The sequence below is a fragment of the Saccopteryx bilineata genome, chromosome 3, assembly GCF_036850765.1.
Source record: "Saccopteryx bilineata isolate mSacBil1 chromosome 3, mSacBil1_pri_phased_curated, whole genome shotgun sequence".
In the NCBI taxonomy this organism is placed as follows: domain Eukaryota; kingdom Metazoa; phylum Chordata; class Mammalia; order Chiroptera; family Emballonuridae; genus Saccopteryx; species Saccopteryx bilineata.
This window is the reverse complement of record NC_089492.1, coordinates 121,776,871-121,802,571: the sequence shown is the minus strand read 5'-3', so window position 1 is coordinate 121,802,571 and position 25,701 is coordinate 121,776,871. Positions and strand designations below refer to the sequence as shown.

The 25,701-nt window shown below is 43.9% G+C and overlaps 1 protein-coding gene across 3 annotated transcripts in view; it reads left to right on the top strand.

The window, feature by feature from the left end:
- SPRED2 (sprouty related EVH1 domain containing 2) overlaps positions 1-25,701 on the top strand; it is a 121,439-nt gene that overhangs the window by 44,730 nt on the left and 51,008 nt on the right. Inside the window, exon 1 of one of the 3 annotated variants that reach the window (XM_066267260.1) lies at positions 18,410-18,547. The exons of the other annotated variants lie outside the window; for them this stretch is intronic. Within the exon in view, the coding sequence (XP_066123357.1) occupies positions 18,531-18,547 (17 nt within the window). The 5' untranslated portion in view covers positions 18,410-18,530. Of the gene's footprint in view, positions 1-18,409; positions 18,548-25,701 lie in introns of those variants that run through there. 3 annotated transcript variants of the gene reach the window in all.

Genomic DNA, 25,701 nt, shown 5'->3' with positions numbered 1-25,701 from the left:
CCTTTCAAAAGCACCTCTCTTGGCTTAGATTTTTTTAAATTTTATTTAGGAAATTAAATTTAACCCTTTGAGTAGTGGGTTTTTTTCATGCTCACTGACCTTCAGTAGTGAGGGTTTGTTTTTTTTTTCAAAAAATGAAATTAGTTCCAGTTACAGTTTTAATAACTTAAAATCATGTTTGTTTATAACCAGTTTATGGAAACAAGAAGAATATACATTTGCCTTTTTTGAATGTTGCCTTACACATTTTTAAAATAAATTGATCGTACTCTGGTCAGGAGGCACGAGGACGTACATGGACGTTCGTACTACTCAAAGGGTTAATGAGGTAACACTGACCAATAAGAGTACATAGGTTTCAGGTAAACATTTCTTTCTATAGCATTTGAACTGTTAATTCTTTTTTTTTTCATAGCCTGCTTTGTGGACCAGCCTCCTTCCTGGAAGCCTTCCCCCCCCCCCCCCAAACTCAGAAGTCTCCTCTGTCAGCTTGGGACCTGCAGGCATGGTGTTGTCCAGAGGGGCTTGTTTTGTTTTATTTTCCTGTCTCATTTTCCTGGTAAGGTTGTTGTTCTACCCCCAGGTTAGGCTCCACTAGTTGTCAGTCAGCCCAGATAGGCCTGGAAGGCCACCGTTTCAGACATGTCCTGTGTCCCCGTGTACCCCCCCTTGGAGTGGGTTACTCAGGCGTAAATATATCTTGGGAAAACACAGGTGGATGTGAAGCTTTGAGAAGTACAGAAGTGCGGAACCACAACCCGCCTCCTGGTGTGTGTGGGGGGGTGTTTCAGGAAAAAGGGGGGAATTCCACTGGGGTTTGAAAGCCCCAAACAATTCCCTGTTGCAAGTAGGAGTTTCAGAGGTCCAGGAAGAACCTGTTGGATTGTTTAGTTATCATTTGCCAAGGGATATTACACGGTGAAATTTCTCTGCTTGGGCTCCCGGGTGCGGGTGGGGGTTATCATCAGTGGCAGAGCTGCCCTGCGCTGGGGCACTTGGTACTTTTGACACATTATGTTCAAACTGCTGCCCATGGTGTCCCAAACCTTTGTTGGAATAATCCACATGAGAACCAGGACTTATTAAGTGCTTATTCTGTGCCATGTGCTTTATTACATGTACAGTTAGTAATTGGCATCACAAACTCCAAGATACACCAGAGCAGATACCATTGTTCTGTTTTGCAGATGGAGAAACTGCAGTTTAAAAAGATGAACTCATAGCCAGAAACCAGTGGGGCACAGAGTGCAACTCGGGGTGTGACTCTAGAGCCCAGTGTTTAACATCAGGTGTCGCTCTGCACTGTCCAGACCAGTCCACATGTGCATGGTCCCATTCTGCACAAGCACCTGTTTATAATCGACATGTCCACTAGTGCAGGCTAGGGCACGACACCACGGGAAGGTTCAGTTGCTGAATCAGCTGAGCTGAGTTGAGAACTGTGAGCACCTCTGAGCTTTACTGAAAAGATACCCTCTCCTATGGATTCTGGAGTGCTCTGTGCTCAGAACCTTGTCCCCACGTGGCTGTCGTGTCCAGGGCTGTCTCAAAAGATGTCCCATTTGCCTCTCCAGGGTGCTCTGCTGTCATGTTGATGCAGAAAGCACAACTCCTGTGGTGGCAGGCTAACCTGGTGAGGTCTGGGAGTGAGCAGAAGAGTTAAGAGCTCTGTGCTCTGGAGTCAAATGTCCTTCCAGTCCTACCTCTCAATGGCTTCAAGGGGTCGGGGCGTTCTTTGTGCTCTGGACTGTAAAATGGGCACACTCATAATTCCTGTCTCAACTGCTGTGAGAATCAAAACAAACACATGAAGGCAAAGTGTACTTGGCACAGCAGATAAATGTCAGCTGACATTTCATTATGATTATCATTAATGACATTTAATACTGCATGATGGATTATAGTCTTACACAAAAATTTACTGGGAGATCTGATCATGTGGCCAGAGTTTCCTGTTGTTTAAAGGCAAACATCAGAACATATCCCTTTGTATCTGAGCATGTTTCTCTGTACTTGAGTGTTGTATCTTTCAAAGCCATAACCTCACTTCTAGAGGTGCCTGCACACTTGGGTCTCCCAACTATTTGCTTGAAACATTTTCAGAAACCTTTCTGGAACTCTTCAGAAGAAAAAAGAAGGAAAGATAAAAGATGGTGATACTAAGTATTTAAATCATGAGGCCCTGGCCAGTTGGCTCAGCAGTAGAGCATTGACCTGGCATGCAGAAGTCCTGGGCTTGATTCCCAGCCAGGGTACACAGGAGAAATGACCATCTGCTTCTCCACCCCTCCCCTTTTTATTCTCCTCCCGCAGCCATGGTTCAAATGAGCGAGTTGGCCCCAGGCACTGAGGATGGCTCCATGGCCCTGCCAGAGGCACTAAAATAGTTAGGTTGCAGAGTAATGGATCAGCAGCACCAGATGGGCAGATCATCAGCCACAATGGGGAGTTGCTAGGTCAATCCAGTCGGGGCGCATGCAGGAGTCTGTCTCTGCCTCCCTGCCTCTCACTTGATTAAAATAAAAAAATAAATAAATTATGAAAGGAGATTTCAAGTTTGAAAATGGCCTTCAAGTCATTAGAGCTAAATTTAATGAATAAGTCAAAAATAAGCTTTGGTGGTAGGTCCACTGTAAATTAAAAATGAGTGCTTAACTAAAAAGTAGGGATTGATTTCTGTTTTTTATTTTTAATGTCTGGCTCTCTGATTGTAAGACTAACCCTGAGGCATTCCAGAAGAAGGGCTCCAGGTAGCTCTTGACTTGGGACAGCACCTTTGGAGCACTGGTAAATTCTTCCAAGGCAAGAACATTAAAGGCAGGGGTTTGGGAGTGAGTGGGCAACATTCCCTAAGACACAAAGTTCTGTTTTTGAAATAATAATTAGTATAACTTGCACCTACTATTAGGTATCAGGTATGCAGGTATTAGGTAACACCTGCATCCAAGTTGAGTCTGTGTAGCTGCTGATGGGGCTGGTAGCAGCAGAGGTTTCGTGCATCCAAGGAGTAGCTGCCAAAACCTGGCTTTGGACCTAGGCTGACCTGTATTCCATCCAGATCTGTGATACCCAGAATTCAAATTGAAAAGTGTGAGCGTGTCAAAGGAGGGGCCCTCAGGTCTGGATCTTCAACCAAGATTTTAAAGCTGGATGTGTGAGAAGCACTGCCCCTTCTGTGTGTACTGCTGAGTGGCTGGGAAGCAGCAGCCAGCGTACTGCGGATGGAGGGAAAATGCATGCCCCGTGGAAAGTGATGGGAGACAGTTCAAGGGCTGTCTAGCCCTTGATGACTAGCAAGTTCATCCAGGAAGGCTGGGGCACCATGTTCAATATGTTCTAATGTTTATTCTGAAGGACAGGGCTGTGAAAAGAGCATGGGGTTTTGGAGTTTGGTCAAACTCCAGTTCTGCTCTTTATTGCTTGGTTGACTATGGTGTCATGACTAGGATGGCCTGGGCCTCATTTCTCTCATCTGTAAAATGGGGACACAATTACACTTCAGGGTTGTTATGAGGGAAGGTCAGAAGAGTTACATAGAGGAAGGGCCTAACAGATGTAAATCTGCCCCTCTCCCAAGGCCCTGTGAATGACATCAAAATTAACCCCAAAGCCACAAGAAAGTAGGCAGAGTCCCACGGTCATACATCAGAATATGCCACCTGCTGCAGGAAAATTTCCCTTGTTCCTTTGTGAGGTAAGGCTTGTGCTCTTAAGAGGATGATTGCCAGTTGCTCTCTGCTTTGAATTAGCCCAGCTGTTAGGGCTCCAAGGCTCGGCAACTATAACAAATTAAGCTGTCCAAGACCCTCCACCCTCTCAAAACAGGAACTTTTCTGTTATTCATAGGCTGATTTCAGCGAGCTGCACGTTGGCATCTAAGGCCCAGGTGGGTGAGAGGGAACCCCCAATGAAATGCTGGTGGTGAACTGCGATCCTGATGTTGGTAACAAGTTCCCTCCCATGTGGATTTAAAGTAGGCCACTCTGTTTTTAATCTGTTGGCCAAATTCCTAGTTTTTACTATAGTTCTAGTGTCATCCTTTTTTGCACCAGTAATTGAGAGAAGCTTGGCCTGGACCCCAGACTTGGGGGCCCTGGAGAGACAGAGCATTGGGCCAAAGGGGTTACAGGCAGAAGCAGAGAGAGTCCAGTTGCCACTGTCCTCTCACACTTACCCCCAGCTTCTTCTTGAACTACTCTATTAGGGTCCTGGAGCACTGATTCTCAGACTTTGCTATACATTAGAATTACCAGAAAACTTTGAAAAAAATCTAGAAATTTGAACTGTGCACCAATTTAAACACACACATACATGCATGTGCACACATGCACACCATACATACACACATGCACCATGCATGCATGCATGCATGCGCGTGCACCATACATATACGCATACACACCATACATACACGTGTGCGCCCGCGCACACACACACAGAAACTTCCCAGGTGATTTCAGTGTGCAGCCAAGTTTGAGAACCAGGATGAGGCTCTCCTGGTGCAGTTACTTCCTAGTTGACTTGCTTTGGTGTGGTCATCTGGAGCCCAGGCGTCACGCTTAGGGCTGAACTGTCCATTCCGGTCAGTAGTGAGGGCTCATTGGCACATGGCTATTATAACAGCCTGTTTCCTTATTATGAAACATTTTAAACTTCACAGAGGTAAGGAGAGTAGCATACTGGACCCAAGGTACTCATCACCTAGCAGTCACTCATGCTTTCTCCACCCCACCACACAGGCACATGGCACACTTTTTATTGGTGGGGGAAGAGAAGGATGGAGTGTTTTAAAGCAAATCCCAGACATCATTTCATCCCTAAATATTTCAGTATGTACCTGTAAGAGTTAAAGACTCTACCTAAGAAAATTAAAAGTAATTCTTTAATCTCATCTAATACCAAATTCCTGTTCAGTTTTTTCCAATTAGTCTCAATAATGCTTTGATATATTTGTTTTGTTTCAATTAGGGTCCCAACAAGAGTAATTCATTTTTAATACTTTGACTTTAGCCCCAGGGTAATTAAGCCAGTCATTGTGCGCAGGCACACACAGGTAATTATGCACATGCGTGGCTGAAGAGAGGTGTCAGTGGCATTCACCCATTCACCTCAGCTAGTATTTACGGCATGGTCTCTCTCTTCCTTGCCTTCCTTAGCCCATCTGGTGGGACCTTGACCTGTCCCGGAGGAAGTACTCATTGAGGCCCCAGCCACAGCACTTCTGTGCTACTCTGCTTCTGCATGCCTGAAGGCATGTTCCCTTTGGTAAACTTAGAATAGAACTATCAGGAGCTGCGGAAAGAGTGTGAGTCAGCTCCTGGGGCAGCTTTGAATTTCCTGCTCCTTTGAGGATGCAGTGGCTGGAAAGGGCTAGAACAGCCTATAAGCTGCTCCCTGGGCTCTGCTGAGGGGTCCTGCTTTGTTGGTTACCTCTAGGGATTCACCTAGGACTTGTGCTTTGACAGAGGGACCAGCCAACAGCAGCTCAGCCGGGCTTCCCCAGGCCTGGCTTCACCTCTAGCTGGACTGCTGGGTCAAGTCCAGATAATGACCCACGCTCAAGCCAGTGACCTGCGCTCAAACTGGTGAGCCCATGCTCAAGCCGGTGACCTTGGGATTTCAAATCTGGGTCCTCTGCATCCTAGGCCATCACTCTATCCATTTGGGCCACCGCCTGGTCAGGCTACGCACAAAAATTTTAAAAGGTTACAACTGGCTTGTTGGTTGGGAGAAGAAGAAACAGGGCAGATGGGTGTTAGTGGGAGTATACCTTTTTATATTTTGATTATGAATCATGAGTGTATTACCTAGGCAGAACAACCTAAATTAAAAAGAATAAGTGTACCTATACCTACACTGTGCAGATAAATCAGTGATCTATTATGCTCAGTTAGTCGGTTTTATAAGCTTCTGACCACTGCCTATCAACCTAGAGCAGGGGTCCCCAAACTATGGCCCGCAGACCGCCTGTGGCCCCCGCTGCACTTCGGAAGGGGCACCTCTTTCATTGGTGGTCAGTGAGAGGAGCATAGTTCCCATTGAAATACTGGTCAGTTTATTGATTTAAATTTACTTGTTCTTTATTTTAAATATTGTATTTGTTCCCGTTTTGTTTTTTTACTTTAAGATATGTGCAGTGTGCATAGGGATTTGTTCATAGTTTTTTTTATAGTCCGGCCCTCCAATGGTCTGAGGGACAGTGAACTGGCCCCCTGTGTAAAAAGTTTGGGGACCCCTGTTCTAGAGTCTGTTCCGAGATGGACCAGTGAGGCTCTGAGCAGCCCGTGGAATGTATGCTATATTCTTCCCATGATGCCTCACTCAGCAGCAGATTATAAATACATGGTTCTGTTTTAAAGCCCATGGGCTTTTCTCCTTCCTCACCCTGAAATATAAGCTGAGTTGACAGTATCTAAAGTTGAACATAAGAGGACAGAGAGGGCAGGCTGCCTCCAACAGTTAGCTGCTGTCTTCCGTGGGGGTGTCACATGGGAGGGGCTGTGGCGGGGCGCACAGCCTCCCTTCCCAATCTCGTCTTTCTGTGCAGTCTTTTGCTTATCTGTTGGCATCCTGTAAGCCATATTGTCTGTCCAGCTTCTACTGAGTGGTAGTAAAATCCCTTTGAGCTGAACTGGTCCCACCCCGGGAGCTTGGAATGTTCTAATGCTAAGACTTGCTCTTCACATTTGGCACATTCTCAGTGTCAGGGATAATTCCTCTGGGGCTCACAGGAAGCAGACAAGTGAAATCCATGGAATAATTTTCTCCCTCTTGAGTGGAGAAAGAGGGGCAGAGAGATTCTTTGGAGAGAGAGGCTTTAAACAGCATGTGGGAGTGAACCTTGTTTAAAAGTATTCTGAAAGATGAATTTTCAAGGGCACTCAGCACCTATTCTTGGCTCTGCCACAAATATACCCTTTATATTTTGTTTGTGCATTGGGAGCTTACTCTTTGGTTTTTAAGTCTGTAAAATAGGTAGGACTCACATTCATTATCTGTTCCCCCCACTGTTCCCTCTTAGCCTGTTGATAATTTTTTTTTTTTTTTTTTTTTTTGCATTTTTCTGAAGCTGGAAACAGGGAGAGACAGTCAGACAGACTCCCGCATGCGCCCAACCGGGATCCACCCGGCACGCCCACCAGGGGGCGATGCTCTGCCCACCAGGGGGCGATGCTCTGCCCATCCTGGGCGTCGCCATGTTGCGACCAGAGCCACTCTAGCGCCTGGGGCAGAGGCCAAGGAGCCATCCCCAGCGCCTGGGCCATCTCTGCTCCAATGGAGCCTTGGCTGCGGGAGGGGAAGAGAGAGACAGAGAGGAGGGGGGGTGTGGAGAAGCAAATGGGCGCTTCTCCTATGTGCCCTGGCCGGGAATCGAACCCGGGTCCTCCACACGCTAGGCCGACGCTCTACCGCTGAGCCAACCAGCCAGGGCGATAATTATTTTAATGAAACTTGAAGGCTGCCCTTTTAAAAGGCAGCTAAGTGAGGGGAGTGGTTAAGCCCAAGCCTTCCCTGGTCCCTTGCCTTTCTTGAATGAGTACTACAGTGAGTTCTGCGCTCAAGGCAAGTGCTGATCAGGTTGAGGTTTCAGGGATTGTTATCTCTCCCACAGGCCTCTTCCTCTTTTACTAGAGCTGTACACAGTGAAAATTGAATTGGTTAGAATTACCCTTGTCAGTTCTGCTGGAGGCCAGCATTCAATCTTTCACCTCTTCCTCTGGTCTTGGGAAAGATCACTGTTTTCAGGATGGAGCACCAAATGAGGTAGTTGGCTGGCTAGCACTCTGAGTCCACGTAGACAGATGAGTTGAGTATGTACTACATCTTTAAATACAAGAGTCACATCAAGGGCGGCAGTGGACCAGGAGAGACACGTGGATAGTGGGTCCCCAAATGTCAGCCAACTCCAGCAGATGTGTTCATTGAGAGGAAAAACCTCTTGGCTCTTTAAATGGACTCAGACTCTTGCTTTTGTTCTCTTGCTAGGAGGCTGGTGTTGAATTTGGAAGGTTAACTGTGCATCTGTGAGACTCCCCTGTAAGGCATTCATCCTAACTACCACACAGAGCAGGGTTCTTTTTCTAGGGAGGTACTTTGGGTTCTCCCCTTTCCTCCCCACCCCTCCCCTCTCCTATTCATGCAGGTTTTACTGTGACCTCTCTTGGGGGTTCCAGAGACAGGGAGGTACTTGGCTGAGAAGCCAGTTGGCTGCTCACCAGCTGTGCCTTCAGGTGAACCAAGGGGAGGAAGTTGGTGCCTAAGTCAATGATCTGTAAACCTTATCTGATAGTGACCTTATCTGTTGACAGTGAACCCAAACTCAGGTTCACTGACCCATTTTTAAATTTTCTGATAGAACAAAAATGTTTATAGCAAAGTCACAAACAATTTTCAGAGTAACGAGTGGCTGGCTACCCTTCTTATGATTTATTTCACCTGGCACCTGTGAATTGTCATGCAGGTAAAGATTCTGGACACTGTCATTTATGTTTCTTGTTCTGGAATCATCTCTGGTTGCTTTTCAGAAACCAGAATTCTATTTTAGCTAGGTAATTGTTAGTAAGGAACAAAGGACATAGAGTCAGAAGTTCTGGACTCAGTTCTGGCTCCTACTGCTCTTGAACAAGAAACTTGACTGCTTAGTTTTCTTATCTGCCATGTGTGGTTTGTCTAGAACTAGATATATCTCTCAGGTTTGTTTTAGAATTCTAGCCTGCTCCCTAGTTTTTTAAGTTAATATCTAAGGTCCATAATGTGTGAAACCCATAAATAAATTATTTGTTCCTCTGGGTGCTGAACTAAAGCAATAAAAAAAATCTTGCTAAGCCCTACATATATAACCTTTTGTTTTTATCAGAATTTTATTCTTTGAGAGGATGGGATATAGAGAGATAGACTCCTACCTGTACCTCGACTGGGATCCACCCAGCAACCCCCATCTGGGTCCAGTGCTCAATCAACCAAGCTATTTTTAGCACCTGGGGCTGACATTTAAACCAATCAAACCACTGGCTGAGGGAAAGAGAGAGAGAAGGGGTGGGAGGAGAAGCAGATGGTTGCTTCTCATGTGTTCCCTGACTGGGGATCGAACCCAGGAGTTCCACACACTGAGCCAACTGACCAGGGCCTTTATCAGAAATTTTTTAAAAAGGAAGATATTACTTTCCATTCATTTTTTTAACGGGGATTCAGACAGTGGCAAAGAATACAATAACTTAGCAAGTATGCATCACATAACTATAGACATCTGTAATGCTTTTAAATCTACCACCTCGATATCATTTCAGGTGAATATTTTTCTTTATATTTCCTAAGTATTCTACAGTAAGTTTACCACTTTTTGTAACAAATCAAAAGTGCACATTACAAAAGTTTGCTACTACCCTTCTGTGATTTCCTTCTTTCATCTAATCTCCATCTCCACTCACTATTGAAGCCGCTAAAGGTTCATCAGTATTTGTTGGAATGAAAGAAATTTAGTCTGCCAAGGGTTTACCATTTGCTGGACACTAAACTACAAAAGTAAACAAGAAAAAGGAAGAAAACCTTTTCTTGAGCATCTCAATGGCAAAGGTGACATGCAGGTCATAACAGAATGCTGTAATTACCATACTAATTGCCAAGAGGAGAGAGAAGAGGTCTGGGACTCCCTTTTCCTATCTCCTGTCTTTAGGATAACAGTCCTATGAGATTATAAGGCATAGTGCTTGCACATGATACAACCATAGCTACTGTTGACATCAGCTGATACTGCTCACTAATGCATTTGTAAGGAAAAGTCAGTTCTGGCTTTGAGGTGAGATCCACTTCTTCTCAGACGGCTGTGTTAATTGGCACTGGCCTCTTAGATCCATGCATGGTCAGAAGCATAGCTTTTTCCCAGTCCCTTGGTCTTCATCCACCCGCATTGCCCAGCTTGCTTTCTATTCCTCTCTCTTCTCTCTGTCTACTTGTATTAGTATGTGGTTCTTCTCATTTAGCTGTTACTAGTCCATTCCTTGTAGAATTTTGAAGCTTCAGAAACTGAACTGCTTCAGCCCTACATTTTCTAGGCAAGGAAATTGAGGCACCAAGAAGATGAATGATTCTGCCTAATGTCATATAACTAGCGGTGAAGCCACAGCCAACCTCCTGCCTCCCAATAGAATGAATTTGCAGGATTTTTAACTCCAATAATGTGTGTTGTTTACATAGGTGAATGATTCAAGAGTGTTGTTGAGAGTTCTCAAGGAGCTTTCTATGTCCACAGCTGAATGTCTGTACAGCCTCCTGACAAACAGAGGTGGCTTCCACATGCAAGGTTTGCTTAGATAGAAAGCTACCGTTATCTTGGATGTTTTTTGTGACCAACATCAAGGTGAGTTGTAGGTGTTTTTTTCTCTGAAGACTGTTCCTGGAATTATACAGCCTTTGAGCAACTTCAGGTCTAACTGCCGCCTGAAGTTAGAAAAGCAGCAGATTGGGCTGAGCCGGCTGTCAGATTGGGTTCAGCATGCTCAGTGTGTGCGGTGAAACTTGTGGTATGAGTACACCTTGAGGAATAAACCGCCCAACCTCGAGCAGATTTCAAACACAGACTTCAGCATCGAGCCTAGCAGATATTAAATGCTCTAAATGGTTACCCCTCCCTGTATTCCTCCAAGTCTTGAAACAATCTCATCCCTTGAACTTAAAATTTCACCCATAGCTCTCCTCCTCCTTCTCCTCTTCCTTTCTTCTTCTTTCTTCTTTCTTCTCTCTTCTCCTTCTCCTTCTCCTTCTTCTTCTTCTTCTTCTTCTCCTCCTCCTCCTCCTCCTCCTCCTCCTTCTCCTTCTTCTTCCCCTTCTCCTTCTCCTCCTCCTCCTTCTCCTTCTCCTTCTTCTCCTCCTCCTCTTCCTCCTCCTCCTTCTTTTTAGATTTTTTTCTTTATTAATTGATTGATTTTACAGAAAGGAGAGAGAGAGAGAAAGGCAGGAAGCATCAACTCATAGTACTTTTTGCATGTGCCTTGACCAGGCAAGCCCTAGGTTTTGAACTGGTGACCTCAGCGTTCCAGGTCGAAGCTTTATCCACTGCGCCACCACAGGTCAGGCACCTTTGATTTCTTTGAGGGGAGAAAAGTGACACCTATAAAGCACAGTTAAGGAAAGCACAATAAAAGGAGGTATGCCTGGCCCTAGCCAGATAGCTCAGTTGGTTAGAGCATAGTCCCCAAGCACAAGAGGTTGCCAGTTCAATTCCTAGTCAGGGCACATACAGGAATAGATTGATGTTCCTTTCTCTATCTCTCTCCTTCCTCTCTCTATTATTTATTTACTAATATCAATCAGTAAATAAATAATAATAAAAAGGAGGTATGTCTTTACCCAGAACTCTGAATCCTCTTACCTTTCCCTTTTTATCAAGCCCTCAGCTCCTGTAATTTCTGAGTTACTTTCCCATATTCTTGATATATTTCAGATTCATTCTTCCTCTTTTGTCAGTCCTGCCCTGTTGTGTATCATGCCATGTGCAAGAGATTCAGACTAAATCAACCTGGTTATTTAGTCCCCCCCCCGTTTCCTCCACACAGGCCTGGAATGTTGCCTGTGGTGCATTGGTATAACCATACAGAACACCCCACACCTTGTGGTTACTTGGTGAATGTGAGTTCCCTTCACCTTTGTCTGAAGACACCTGCTAAGTCTACAAGCCTAGCTCTGAAAGGTTTTCTTCATATCATAGGGTCTCTTATTATTATTATTTAATCTGCTTAACATAATAGCCCCTGTGCATTTAATTAGCAAAGTTCTTCTGACTGGCTAAGCTGAACATCCCCAAATCAACCATGAGCTTTGGAGGGAGCCTTATCTTACCCCTGCGCCAGCCAGTTACACTTCAGGGCAGTGGTCCCCAACCCCTGGGCCACAGACTGGTAGCGGTCCGTGGGCCATTTGGTACCAGTCCACAGAGAAGAATAAATAACTTACATTATCTCCGTTTTATTTATATTTAAGTCTGAACAATGTTTTATTTTTTAAAAATGACCAGATTACCTCTCTTACATCTGTCTAAGACTCACTCTTGTCGCTTGTCTCGGTCACATGATACATTTATTTATCCCACCCTAAAAGCCAGTCCATGAAAATATTTTCTGACATTTAACCAGTCCGTGGCCCAAAAAAGGTTAGGGACACAGCTGAAAATTAACTTGGCTTCACTTGAGATTTTTGTACCATCTCTCTGAAATCCTGCTGTCACAGTTAACATTGAAATCATCTGCCTGCCCCCTCTTCCTTGACCAGCCCCAGCCATCATCATCCACTTTAGAATTTAACATACAGAATTTTCTATTGAACTGACCTTGCAAAGAGGTAGATATCTGCCAGTAAGGCAACTAGTGACTGCCACTAAGACAGTGTTTGTCTAAGAACATCCCAGATATAATCTCTGTCCGAACAGCTGGCTAAGACTTTTTTTTTTTGGTCAGAGAACTAACTGGAACAATTAGAATGGTTTCTTTTGTTCAAATTTCCTCTCCCAGAGACATGTCCCAGGAGTCCCTTCACCTGCATTATCCATTAATGCTGTGGGTTCATTTTCCCCAAATAAACAAGTTTTCCTGCAAAGGAAATAAGCAGCGTGATGGGATGCAGGGATGTGTCTTGGGACCTGCATTTGAGGCGTGTTCTTCATTTTTCTAGGTTGGTCCCCAGTCTTCTTACTGGGCTCTTGTTGGCAGTTGTGGTGCTATAGCAACCCTTGTTTCTGAAGGCCCCTTGTGCAGTATTAATCCTGCCCTGGCTGTTCAGCCCTCTTGAAAGCATCCTTCATTTCTGTTTATTCAGTTTCCTGAATGCCTCTTCCAGATCATCTTTCACCTCTTGCTTCGAGCTCGGGGGACACGTGGTTTCGACATAATGCACAGATGTGACTTAGGGGAGGGGAGGCTGGCTGTGGATTTACACACATCAGCTGGGGTCACTGGACTCTGCAGTAGGGGCGGTGGAAAGACCAACAAGACTACCTCAGGTTCTGTAGATTTCCCCACCCCATGAGGCAGAACGCTGTGGCGTGTCTCGTGTTATAAGGGAAGCATGATAGCTCACATGGACCACATCATCATAGATAACGCATGTGTATCTGATTCTAAATTGAGAATGAAGGAGCAATGACCAAAACCTCTATAGGGAAAAGAACTGGTTTTATAGCTACTCAAATACTACTCACCAGTGATCTATACTTTTTTCTGTAAAGGTCTAGATCAGTGGTTCTGAACCTGTGGGTCACGACCCCGGCAGGGGTTGAACGACCAAAACAAGTGACCCGTGTTTTGGTCGTTCGACCCCCGCCGGGGTCGCGACCCACAGGTTGAGAACCGCTGTAGACAGTAAATATTTTCAGCTTTGGGGACCATGTGGTGTTTTTTTTGTTTGTTTTTGTTTTTTTGGCAGAGACAGAGAGAGGGACAGATAGGGACAGACAGACAGGAAGGGAGAGAGATGAGAAACATCAATTCTTTGTTGTGGCTCCTTAATTGTTCAGTGATTGCTTTCTCATACGTGCTTTGATGGGGGGGAGGGGGGCTACAGCAGACCCAGTAACCCCTTGCTTGAGCCAGCGACCTTGGGCTCAAGCTGGTGAGCTTTGCTCAAACCAGATGAGCCTGCGCTCAAGCTGGCGACCTCAGGGTCTCGAACCTGGGTCCTCCACATCCCAGCCCAGCACTCTATCCACTGCGCCACCACCTGGTCAGGCAAGGGACCATGTGGTTTTTGTCACAGCTGCTCAACTCTGTAGTACTAAAGCAGCCATAGATGATATGTAAACAGATAAGTGTGGTGGTTGGCCATAACTCACCCACTTCTAACAGTCTAAATTCTTAAAACTTATAAACATCCTTATCATTGTTTGCATAAATTAACGAGTGCTCTGTATGTGGTCAGACCCTATACCATGTACTTGCGAATGATCACATTTATCCCATACAGAATAATTATGTGAGGTCAGTAATAGTAATGTGCCTATTTTTACAGGTAAAGAAACAGAGGCTTAGAGAAGTTAAATAATGTAAGTAAGCTCCAGGTTGGATTTTGAACTAAAACAGTTTGATACTAGGCTCATGCTCTTTACTATTACACAGTACAACCAGTACTAACATCATTGATACCTACGTTTGCTTTTATATCCTCACATTGGCCAGTATTTGGACTTTAGCCCCTCAAAAAAAATACAGACAGATAATTGCTTTAAAAAAATCCCATGTACAAATTAATACATGGCAAGAATTTTTTTTTTTTTGTATTTTTCTGAAGTGAGAAGCAGGAAGGCAGAGACAGACTCCTGCATGTGCCCCACCGGGATCCACCCAGCATGCCTACTAGGGGGTGATGCTTGGCCCATCTGGGTCATTGCTCTATATTAACAGAGCCATACTGGCACCTGAGGCAGAGGCCATGGAGCCATCCTCAGCACCCGGGCCAACTTTGCTCCAATGGAGCCTTGGCTGTGGGAAAGGAAGAGAGAGAGAGAAAGGAGAGGGGGAAGGGTGGAGAAGCAGATGGGTGCTTCTCCTGTGAGCCTTGGCTAGGAATCAAATCCAGGACTTCCATACACCGGGCAACACTCTACCACTGAGCCAACCAGCCAGGGCCTATGGCAAGAATTTTAAAAATGAGAGTCCATTAGCAAGTAAAAAGAAATTGGAAGCCATTTCTGCTGTGTTTTCCTGGCTTGTGTTGCTGCTTAACACCCAAGTATCAGTTCTAGGAGACAGGCCTGGGAAGCTTAGAAGCCAAAGATACCCATGCTAGTTTCCAGGTTCCAGGACCCAGTGCTATGAAAATGGGAAGTGGAGGCCTAGCGTGCGGAGGACCCGGGTTTGATTCCCGGCCAGGGCACACAGGAGAAGCGCCCATTTGCTTCTCCACCCCTCCGCCGCGCTTTCCTCTCTGTCTCTCTCTTCCCCTCCCGCAGCCAAGGCTCCATTGGAGCAGAGATGGCCCGGGCGCTAGGCATGGCTCTGTGGCCTCTGCCTCAGGCGCTGGAGTGGCTCTGGTCGCAATATGGCGACGCCCAGGATGGGCAGAGCATCGCCCCCTGGTGGGCGGGCCGGGTGGATCCCAGTCGGGCGCATGCGGGAGTCTGTCTGACTGTCTCTCCCTGTTTCCAGCTTCAGAAAAATGAAAAAAAAAAAAAAAAGAAAATGGGAAGTGGAGCTGGTGAAGCTATGCTCCTAGGATGGCCTCAGCCAGGGCCAACTGCCTCTTACCAGAAACACCAACACCAGCATGAGCTGTCAACTCCATTGTACACACAGGTGCAGGCTCCTTGGCTGCCACTGATGGTGGCTTAGGCATAGGCCACTCTGCTGTGGTCAGGGGAGACTACAAGTTGTTTGCTGACCTACTGGTGCTCATTAGATTGCAGATCTACCAAATAGAAATGTCTGTTAACATAGATAAAAGTGAAATGGTGGTTACCGGAGGGAGGGGGCTTGGGGGAGAAGTGTAAAGAGGGACAAGTATGCAGTGATGGAAAATGGTTTGACTTTGGGTGATGGGCACACAATACAATCAGTAGTTCAAATGCTATAGAAATATTTACCTGAAACCTATGTACTGTTATTGATCAGATCACTCCATTAAATTTTATAAATAAAATTAAAAGAAAGAACCCTTAGAGCAAAAGACCAGGAAAAAGTATGCCATATTTCATCACCTACATTTCCCAAGGTGCTTTCTTACCAGTAATGTAAGTGGGGGTTCCTGTGGTCAGATAAGTTTGTGAAATACAAGGCTAAACAAACTTAATATTTTTTAGGATATAATATGTGGTCTTCCCTAAATGTTTATTCCGGCTTTCTGTTTTGGTTTTGGAGCCTCTTATAAAATTGTCTGCAAGGAACACCCTCTGAGAAACCCCAACCCAAAAGCATTTCTCATGTTTACATTTTGGTAAATTTCCTTATGGTCAAAATTTTTTTAAATGGGTGAGGGTGGCAGCAACAACTATGGTGGTCACTGAACCATAAAAATCTTTTTTTTTTTTTTGGTAACAGGAGTTATGTATTTGCGATTAACTTTATTTTATAATATTTCGTACTTATAGAAAATTTGCAAAAATAGTATAAAGCCCTCCTTTGTACCCATTTCACTGTTTGTGAACATTTACCTCATTGGTCTTATTTCGTGTATGCATACATTATTATTGTTGCTGTTACTTTTGTTTTCTTTTTTTTTAGAGAGAGGGACAGGCAGGAAGGGAGAGAGATGAGAAACATCAATTCTTTGTTGTGGCACTTTAGTTGTTCATTGATTGCTTTCTCATATGTGCTTTGACCAGGGGGCTCCAGCTGAGCCAGTGACCTCTTGCTCAAGCCAGCAACCTTGGGCTTCGAGCCAGCGACCTTAGGGCTTAAACCAGCGACCTGGGGTCACGTCTATGATCCCACGCTCAAGCCAGCAACCCCATGCTCAACCGACAACCTCAGGGTTTCAAACCTGGGTCCTCAGCATCCCACATCAACATTCTATCCATTGGTCAGGCTACTTTTGTATTTTTTTAAAGAGTAAAATCTGAATTAATTTTTTTTTTCAGTGAACTATGGGTTGTTTTTTTTTTAAATATTCAATACTTAGAAACTCAAATTTCGCTAAAAGTTTATTAATTCCTCTCTTTCTACCTGTAGCATTAGATAAATCGTGCTTTGCAAGTATGTGAAAGATTGTTAAATTGGTAGGGAACATTTTGATAAGCCTGTATGTAACTTGCTGTCTTTACAGAGGGAAGAATTTGTCAGAAGCAAGGAAGGCTTCAGTTCAGGCCCACACACAACCTTAATCAGACTGTATTCCTGAGGTTGTCATTCAGTGTTGTAGAGACTGTCACAACCATTTTCATCCAATTTGCAGTTATTTTGGGCCGTGTCCTTTGAGAATTGGGCTTGGCTGTTGGCTGAGGTAGGAGCCTTGGCCCAACATACCCTCCTGTCCTTTAGTTTCAGAACTAAGGGGGCAGACAGGAAGTCCTAGGCTTTAGTGGGACCTCTGTATTTCAGGTGTCCTGTGCTGACGTGTCATGCTCTCAGAACATAACACAGATATTTTTTTCTTTTTTTTTTTTTTTACTGATACCTAGTTTCAACAGTGGTTTCATTTAACATACCTTGGAGCTTCCATATCTGGGTTTTTCTGACCATGAAATCAAAGCTTTCTTCCTCCTTCAGATGGTTCAAGTATCCCAATTTGGGCATAAAGTGAGTCGCACAAACACTGTGCCATCTTACAAACAGATTTGTTGGTGTAAGAGGACTGTGGATATGACTTACATAACCTCTTATGGAGGGTTTCCAAAACCATATAAGGAAGCTGGAAATAGTCACCTCTCCGTCGGTTTGTCAACATTCAGCTCACAAATGAGGTTGAAGCCTGTGTCCTCAAAGAAAGCATAAGGAACAACAACAACCCAAACAGTCTTGGGAGAGCCGGGCACCAAGCATTTGTGGGAGGGTTGGGGAGAGCAGCCTTCGCAGCGGCCTCAGGACACGCACACCGTATCTGCAAGCTGGCCTCGCCCTCACCCCCCAGAGCCACTTGATGGCGCTGTGTAAATGGTCACCCACTCACAGGTAGGTCAGGCTCATAACTAACTTGAAAAGTCCCTTTAGGTACAAATTAAACTATAGGAACTGAAAAAAAGTTTTTTGATTTTTAAAAACATTTTGTTATGAGACTTTTCAGAGATACTCAAAAGAAGAGACAATGATAAGCCAATCTTTATAGACTCACCAAACAGATGAGCACCAGTTATCAAGATTTTGCCACATTTCCTTATCCCTATCAACCCCACCTTATATTTGGCTAAAATATTTTGTGACAAATCCCAGATATCATATCATTTCACTCCTAAGGTACTTTTTTAAAAAGTAGCCATTTTATAAACACAATGCCACTATCCCACCTAAGAAAATTAATCCAGGGACCAAAATGTTGATTTGTAGTTTTTACAGAGCTCCTGCAACTAGGTAGCCTTGCAACATAAGAATCAATGAGGGCCAGGCCTGTACTAATCACTGATCACTTAAAAGCGAGAAAAGGGCTCTGGCTCTCAACTTGATGATTTGGATTGGGAGTGAAAGCAGGTGAACAATTTGCACTTGTGGTTCTACAAACTGTAATCTCGGATGTTGAGCTGTGCCGTTTGTTTCCAGGACATTTCATAGTATCATCAATGACTGATCATTGTAACTTACAGGAATTTTTTTAAACAATATTTTAATTGGAAAAAGCATCTGTCAGCTGTCAGGCTTCCAGCTTCCACTTTTGAGAAGCAGGATGTTGAATGTGAGTAATGACACAACAGGCCTATAAAATGCGGACTAACCCTCGATGACTCATCCAGTACGATGCAGTATATTTGTCAAGGAGACTGAATCATATATGGGGGAAACCACTTCTCAAGCAGCCAGCTGGTTCTCAGGTCCGCAGGAGACGATCCATTTTTATCGGAAGCTTTGTAGTAGCTATAATAATGCTAATGCCCTGCACTTGGACTCTACAATGTAGAGGAAATGGCACCGCCTGGCAGGTATGTGCTATGGATTTATTTTCTTATTCTCTTCTGCCTAACCTTTCCAGTGTTTGCTTTCAACAGTTTTTAAGAGAGGTACAAAATTACTCAATTTATAGTGTGTGTGTTTGTGTGTGGTATGCCCATGTGCAAAGACACATAGGTAGGTAACCATGGTCTTTTGACGGACACAGAGTCCTTGTCCACTCATCTCCTTTTCTGAAAACAAACGTCTCCCTAGGTGTTCAGATAGAATTGGTCTTAACTCATCCCCTTTATTAAGCCCTTCATTTAAAAACTGCTGCCTAGAAAACAGCTTGCAGAGGTAGTATACTTGGGGGGGGGGGCTACCTTAAAACTTAACCAAAAAAAAAATGAATAAGCAGAGGTGAGCTAGAGAAGGTGGTTCAATTATAACTATTGTATTTGTGATGTTGCAGTTTTTCAATATTGTGCTTTTCCCTGCCTTTCAAGATGCATGTCTTAATGCAAGAAAGCTTTATTTCCTTACTGAGTGCCTACATCTGTTTTTATAAATCATAATTTGTTCATACTAAATCCATGCATTAACTTTTTCTAGGTGGGAGAGAGGGGACTGGGGGTTTGGTATCACATTTAATTATAGCTTTCATGTGATTTGAAGGATTGCTCTGCCTAATTGGGAGGCTGTGTCGCCTGTCTGACCCTCTCTCTCTTCAGTCACTAAATTTAAACAATGCCTGACGAGTTAAGGCACATCTCTTGTTTATTTGAGTACATTAAACATTCCTCTGTGTGTTTGACAGTCCATTCAGTGTCTTCTTGTATTTTAAAAAAAAATACTTTTTGCATCTTGTTAGGGACAAAAGCAGCACTGTTTATGCTTTTGTGGTCTGTCTGTCCAGAATGGCTGGGTCAGGACCTGTAACACAACTGCCCCCAATTGGCCTAAGATTAGCATTTTGGAGCAGCTCCATCTATGATGGTAAATTCCATTATCACTTGGACAGCATTAAACAGGTCTGGGGCTACCATGCTGGAAAAATAGGCGGCCTTTGTTTCTCTTCCCCTTTCTTACAAACCTCAGAATAATGCCTTGTTTTCCTGGAGGTATATGTATTTTAAAACTATCAGTAAATATATTAAATTTACCTATTTAAATACATTTAGAAATTCAGATAACATGGAAAGCCAGCATGAAGGGAGTTTCTTTGGTTGTTTCTGTATGTTTTGTAGTTTAAGGGGTACACTTTTTAGAGAATGGCCGATTTGTTTTTGGAGACAAAACTATCTCCAAATTTCTTTAATTTTGTATTCTATAAATGAAAGCCACCTGTTATGCTGTATTATGGTAGATGGCATGCTAATTATGGTAGATGGCAATAATGAGGAAGAACAGTATTTGAAATATGTGGGGGTTTTGCTAAGAATTTTCCTGCCCACATCAGTAGTGCTTATTTATGTGTGTGTGTGTGTGTGTATACATACATAGTGCATATTTAATAATGGCATTTGGTGGTATTAAAAAATACTTCAGATTCAAAGTGAGGGTCCTTTTTATTCCTTCTCATTAACTTTTTTTCTTTTAAGTTGTAAAAGAAAAAGCTACTTTAAAAAAATGTTAGCTTAAACTGAAGCCTACATTTTGTGACCTTATAGTCAATGAGGTCTTTTCTCTAAGCTCTGGTGAATGCCATACTCAGCTCAGGGTTTACTTTGTCAGAAGTTATCAGTAAAATAACAGGACTTAATATGGACTAAAGGCAGAATAGCTCATTTGCTCTAATTTTGCTGACATTTTAGGTTCCATTGTATCTTTTTTTTTTACCTTGAGGCCTACAGAAAATGATTACAGGCAGGTATGTGAGAACATGTCTTTTACAGTTTCTTGATTTATTGACATTTTCTGTGAAAATGTTTTGCTTTCCTGTGATTCGTGTAGTTGAGACTAACTCAGGTCCCGTCCAGATTATTGCAAGGCAGCATAGATTTAGTTCAGCTTTAGGTGACACACATATTCAGGGCATACTGATCATTGCGATTCAGCGATGACAATCCACCCCCCACCCCGGGTGGGGCCACCACTTCTCAGAGGCCCCTTTGCTGTTGAGCGCCATGAGCCAACCATGAGTTGTCAGTCCAGAGTGACCACATAGTTTTTAGATTACTTTTTTACTTTTGAGGGCAAAGGAATACAGAGCCACCGCCAGTACCAAGGGTCTTATACCACTCAACTTGGAAGCAATCAGTAGATACTGAGTGAGATGCTGCCTATGTTCAGAGCTATGTGCTGGATAGTGTTAAATTTAAAAAATGCTTATCATCCGGGACTAGCCCTGCCCTTGCGTTCATTCCCTCTTTGGTGGGGATTTATCATTTGGCGATAGAGTTCTCCTGGGTTTTCCTGTATTCATAGATTTCCAAGAGTCTCTAATCTGGAGCCACTAATAGTAACTTTTAGCTATACTGTTCTTGGATGGATAAAAAGAAAGAACTGTCCTACTCAGTTCTTTGATAGTTTCGGTGGCTACATTTTCTGAGCTGAGTAGAGTGATACCACCTTGGACAAAGGGTTTTGTTTTTCTCTTCTACCTTGAGGGGAGTGGCAGTTAGAGAGCGCTTAAATTCTCAAAGCTTAGAATCCAGAATATGTTACTGAAACAGAATAGTAAACTATCAAGGATAGTTTTCCCGCCTGACCAGGCAGTGGTGGAGTGGATAGAGCCTCAGACTGGGATGCAGAGGACCCAGGTTCGAAACCTCAGGGTCACCAGCCTGAGCACGGGCTCATCTGGTTTGAACAAGGCTCACCAGCTTGAGCTCAAGGTCGCTGGCTTAAGCAAGGGGTCACTCGGTCTGCTATATCCCCCTGGTCACGGCACATGGGAGAAAGCAGTCAATGAACAACTAAGGTGCCACAATGAAGAATTGATGCTTCTCATCTCTCTCCCTTCCTGTCTATCCTTATCTGTCCCTCCCTCTGTCTCTCTCTGTCCCTGTCACACACACACAAAAAAAGGATACTTTTTCCAATCTTTGAGCTTTGAAAACCCCACCCCTTTTTAGCATCCATTAAAAGTATATTGTGGCCCTGGCCAATTTGCTCAGTGGAAGAGCATTGGCCTGGCATGTAGATGTACCCTGTTCAATTCCCAGTCAGGGCACACAAAAGAAGTATCATCTGCTTCTCCACCCCTCCCCCTACCTCTTTTCCTCTCCTGCAGCCATGGCTTGATTGGTTTGAGCACATGAGCACCAGGTGCTGAGAATGGCTCTGGGGAGCCTGTGCTTCAGGTGCTAAAAATAGCTCGGTTGCCAGCATGGCCTCAGATGGGCAGAGCATCAGCCCCAGACGGGGTTGCCAAGTGGATCCTAGTAAGGGCTCATGTGGGAGTCTGTCTCTCTAGCTTCCCTCCTCTGACTTGGAAAAGGAGAATGAATTAATTTTTAAAAATATATATTCTGCCTGACCTGCAGTGGCTCAGTGGATAGAATGTCAACCTGGAATGCTAAAGTCCCAAATTCAAAACCCCAGACTTGCCCTGTCAAGGCACAGAGGAAAAGCAACCACTATGAGTTGATGCTTCCTGCCCCCCCGCCTCCTTTTTCTCTCTTTCCTCTCTCTAAAATCAATAAATAAAATGTTTAAAAAAAAAAAAAAAGTACAATCTGCCTGACCAGGCGGTGGTGCAGTGAATAGAGCATTGGTCTGGGATGCAGAGGACCCAGATTCAAAACCCTGAGGTTGCCAGCTTGAGCCCAAGGTCACTGGCTTGAGCAAGGGATCACTCCGTCTGCTGTAGGCCCCCCCTCCCCCAGTCAAGGCACATATGAGAAAGCAATCAATGAACAACTAAGGTGCCACAAAGAAGAATTGATAGGCCCTGGCCAGTTGGCTCAGTGGTAGAGCGTCGACCTGGCGTGCAGGAGTCCCAGGTTTGATTCCCGGCCAGGGCACACAGGAGAAGCGCCCATCTACTTCTCCACCCCCCCCTTCTTCTCTGCAGCCGAGGCTCTCTGTCTTCCCCTCCTGCAGCCGAGGCTCCATTGGAGCAAAAAGATGGCCAGGGCGCTGGGGATGGCTCCTTGGCCTCTGCCCCAGGCGCTAGAGTGGCTCTGGTCTCTACAGAGCATTGCCCCCAGGTGGGCGTGCCGGGTGGATCCCAGTTGGGCGCATGCGGGAGTCTGTCTGACTGCCTCCCCGTTTCCAGCTTCAGAAAAAAAAAAAAAAAGAATTGATGCTTCTCGTCTCTCTTCCTGTCTGTTTGTCCCTATTTGTCCCTCTCTCTGTCTCTGTCACACAAAAATAAAAATTTAATTTAAAAAGTATATTCTAATAATTCAAAGCTATAATGAATTAAGTAACCATTTAATAAAAACAGGTTTATTTAAAATCACAATAGCCCTTGCTAGATAGCTCTGTTTTACCTAAGTACGCAAAGGTTGTGGGTTTGAACCCCAGTCAGGGCACATACAGGAACAGATTGATGTTTCTTTCCTTCTTCCTCTTCTCCTCTCTTAAAAAAAATCAATGAAATTTAAAATAAAAATAAAATAACTATAGATTATCTATCAACACTTTAAAATGCTTACTTGCATTAAGAGAGCTCTGTTTAATGAGTTCTCCGTGTGTTCCTGCTGCACAGGGTGGAGAATTTATGGATGAGTGGTGCTAGCCCCCAGGGTGGGTGGACCTAGTCACTGCTTGTTGTCCATTCCCCACTCTTCTGCTGTTACACTGCCACCCACATCCGAGGTTGATGGTCACTCTGCCTACACAATGGGTGGGATTAATAGCACTTATAGATAAATCTTCTAGCATTATCTAGAAGTAATCGACTTTCATGTGTGGCTCAGAAAAGCCAGAAACAAGTTCAGAACAGCCTTTTTGGGGCATAAACCCCACTCTTAACGGCATGTAAATGGGGCAAATGACCACTCTTACCAAACCAGCATGGACTTTTATTTTATTAGTCCTGAGCATTCTTCCAGGTGTAAATTTCCTGGCCACCTGTTTGCATTGACATTTGTGCCCAGACTGCCTTAGAATGCATATGGGACAGCTATAGCCGTCATCCCCATTCCCAGGTGGATTCTTAATCACCAGTCTTTCTTCATGACTAACGATCACCACAGGGAAGGCACATGCTCCAGAAGCAGGCTGGCACCTCAGCCCTCTTAGAAAGAGCTTTTGGCTGGCACGATAGTCTACCGTCCGTGCTGCACACTGAGAGCAGTGCAGGGAGTCAGCTGCCTCATCATAGAGCTCAGTGTGCAAGGAACCGCAACAAGATACTATCTCTTTCCAGATTTCAACCCAACATATGACTTTTAGTTTTTAGTGTTAATTCATACAGTTGTAAAGATTTTCAGATTGGAGGTGTCCAAGCTGGGTTGGGCTTTTTTGTCGTTTTCTTTTAAACTCATGTTCCTTGTCCCCATCCAGTGGAAGAGATGAGATGGGTTGCTCTGGCCCCGTGGGGCCTGCTGTTTGGGCCTCTTGAATTCCATTAAATGGAGCACAGACAGCATGTGTCATAAAGGCTGCTTGGGAAGGGTGAAGAGCAAAATTAGTGTCTGTGGGTGGGCATGTGTTCTCATCACATCACCAGAGAGCTGCAATGTGCAAAATCTGGCAGGAACTTATTCCAAAGAAAAATAAAACGGCCCCTTTTCTGCTTTGAGAAATGTTAAAAACATCACCAACTCCCATGTTGAAGAAATGGAACTCAGAAAATCCTTGTGATTGTGTGTGTGTGTGTAAAATAATCTTAAAACTGAGGTTAGAGTAGAAGAACTAAAAAAGGACTAATCATAAAAAATATTTTTAGAGATTCTGTTGCTATGCTGTAAATACAGTAAGCACGCTATTAGAATATAATAGAATGGCTAAGGGTTAAAGAGATTTTTAGAGCTAACAACTAAGGGTCTTTATGCTTAACTTCTTTCTGCTCTTTGAGAGGATTTTGTAAGAAAAGCCATTTTTATCTCAGTAAAACCCGTCACTAAGAAATGTTTCTGTTTTTCATATGCAATTTGTCTTGCAACAGGGAGGGCATGGGCTTCATTTATATTAATGCATCAAGTACCAGACCTCCCTTGTATAGATACCTAGAGATCTTGCAAATTTATTGTTTCTCATTGTATAAAAGAATATATATATATCTTAGATTAGGGGAGAGTTTTGTGGGAGTGGGGAGTTTTGTTTAGGGGAGGGGGTTTCCCCCAGTGGAAAGGTTTACTTCTTCAGGACTACAGAAATACTCTTTCGCCAGAGCCCAAAATTTGTGAATTTGGGGTCCTTCTTGAGTAGACTCATTTCAGGTGGACCCCTTTTGTTCCTCACATTGTCTTTTTTGTGTATGGGAAAGAAACCCTGTAACAAAATTTGCCATCTCAACCATTTCTAAGTGTGCAGTCCGTCATTAGTGTTCACTGTGTGCACGTTGTTGTGCAGCAGACCTGTACCTTTTCATCTTGCAACACTGAAACTCTGCACCCCTTAAACAACTCCCCACATCCTCCTCACCCCAGCCCTTCACAACCACCATTCTACTTTCAGTTTCTATGAGTTTGATCACTTTAGATAGCAGAATTTGAAAGTGGAATCCTCCAATATTCTCCTGTTTCTGTAACTGGCTTATTTCATTTAGTATAATATTCTGAAGGTTTACCCACGTTGTAGCATACAACAGGATTTCTTTTTTTTTTAAGCTGAAAAATATTCTATTGTATTTTCTTTTCCTTTGACGGACATTTAGGTTGTTTCCAGCTCTTGACTATTGTGAATAATGCTGTAGTGAACATGGGTGTGAAATTAATTGCCTTTTGAGTAAGAGTTGACTTTGATTAAATGTGAGAGTTAATTTTCTATATATAAACACCTAAAAAGTGCCTTCGTGGCATAACATCTTGTGTTTATGTTTTTGGTTTATACCAGCGTGTCCATATACCAAGTTGCTCACTGTAGGAAATGACTGGGCATGTAGCAGTTTTCATTCCAAGATGGTGTATTTACAGTGCTTTGAGGGATCATGACTTTCCTACAGGTGAACTTAGGCCTGGGAGGTGACTGAAGCACACTGCTGTGTAAAATGAGCGGTGGGTAGTTCCTCTTGATCAAACATTTAGACCAAACATTTATTCTTCCTTCTGATACTAAATGGCAGCCTACAGTAACAGCATGGCTTCTG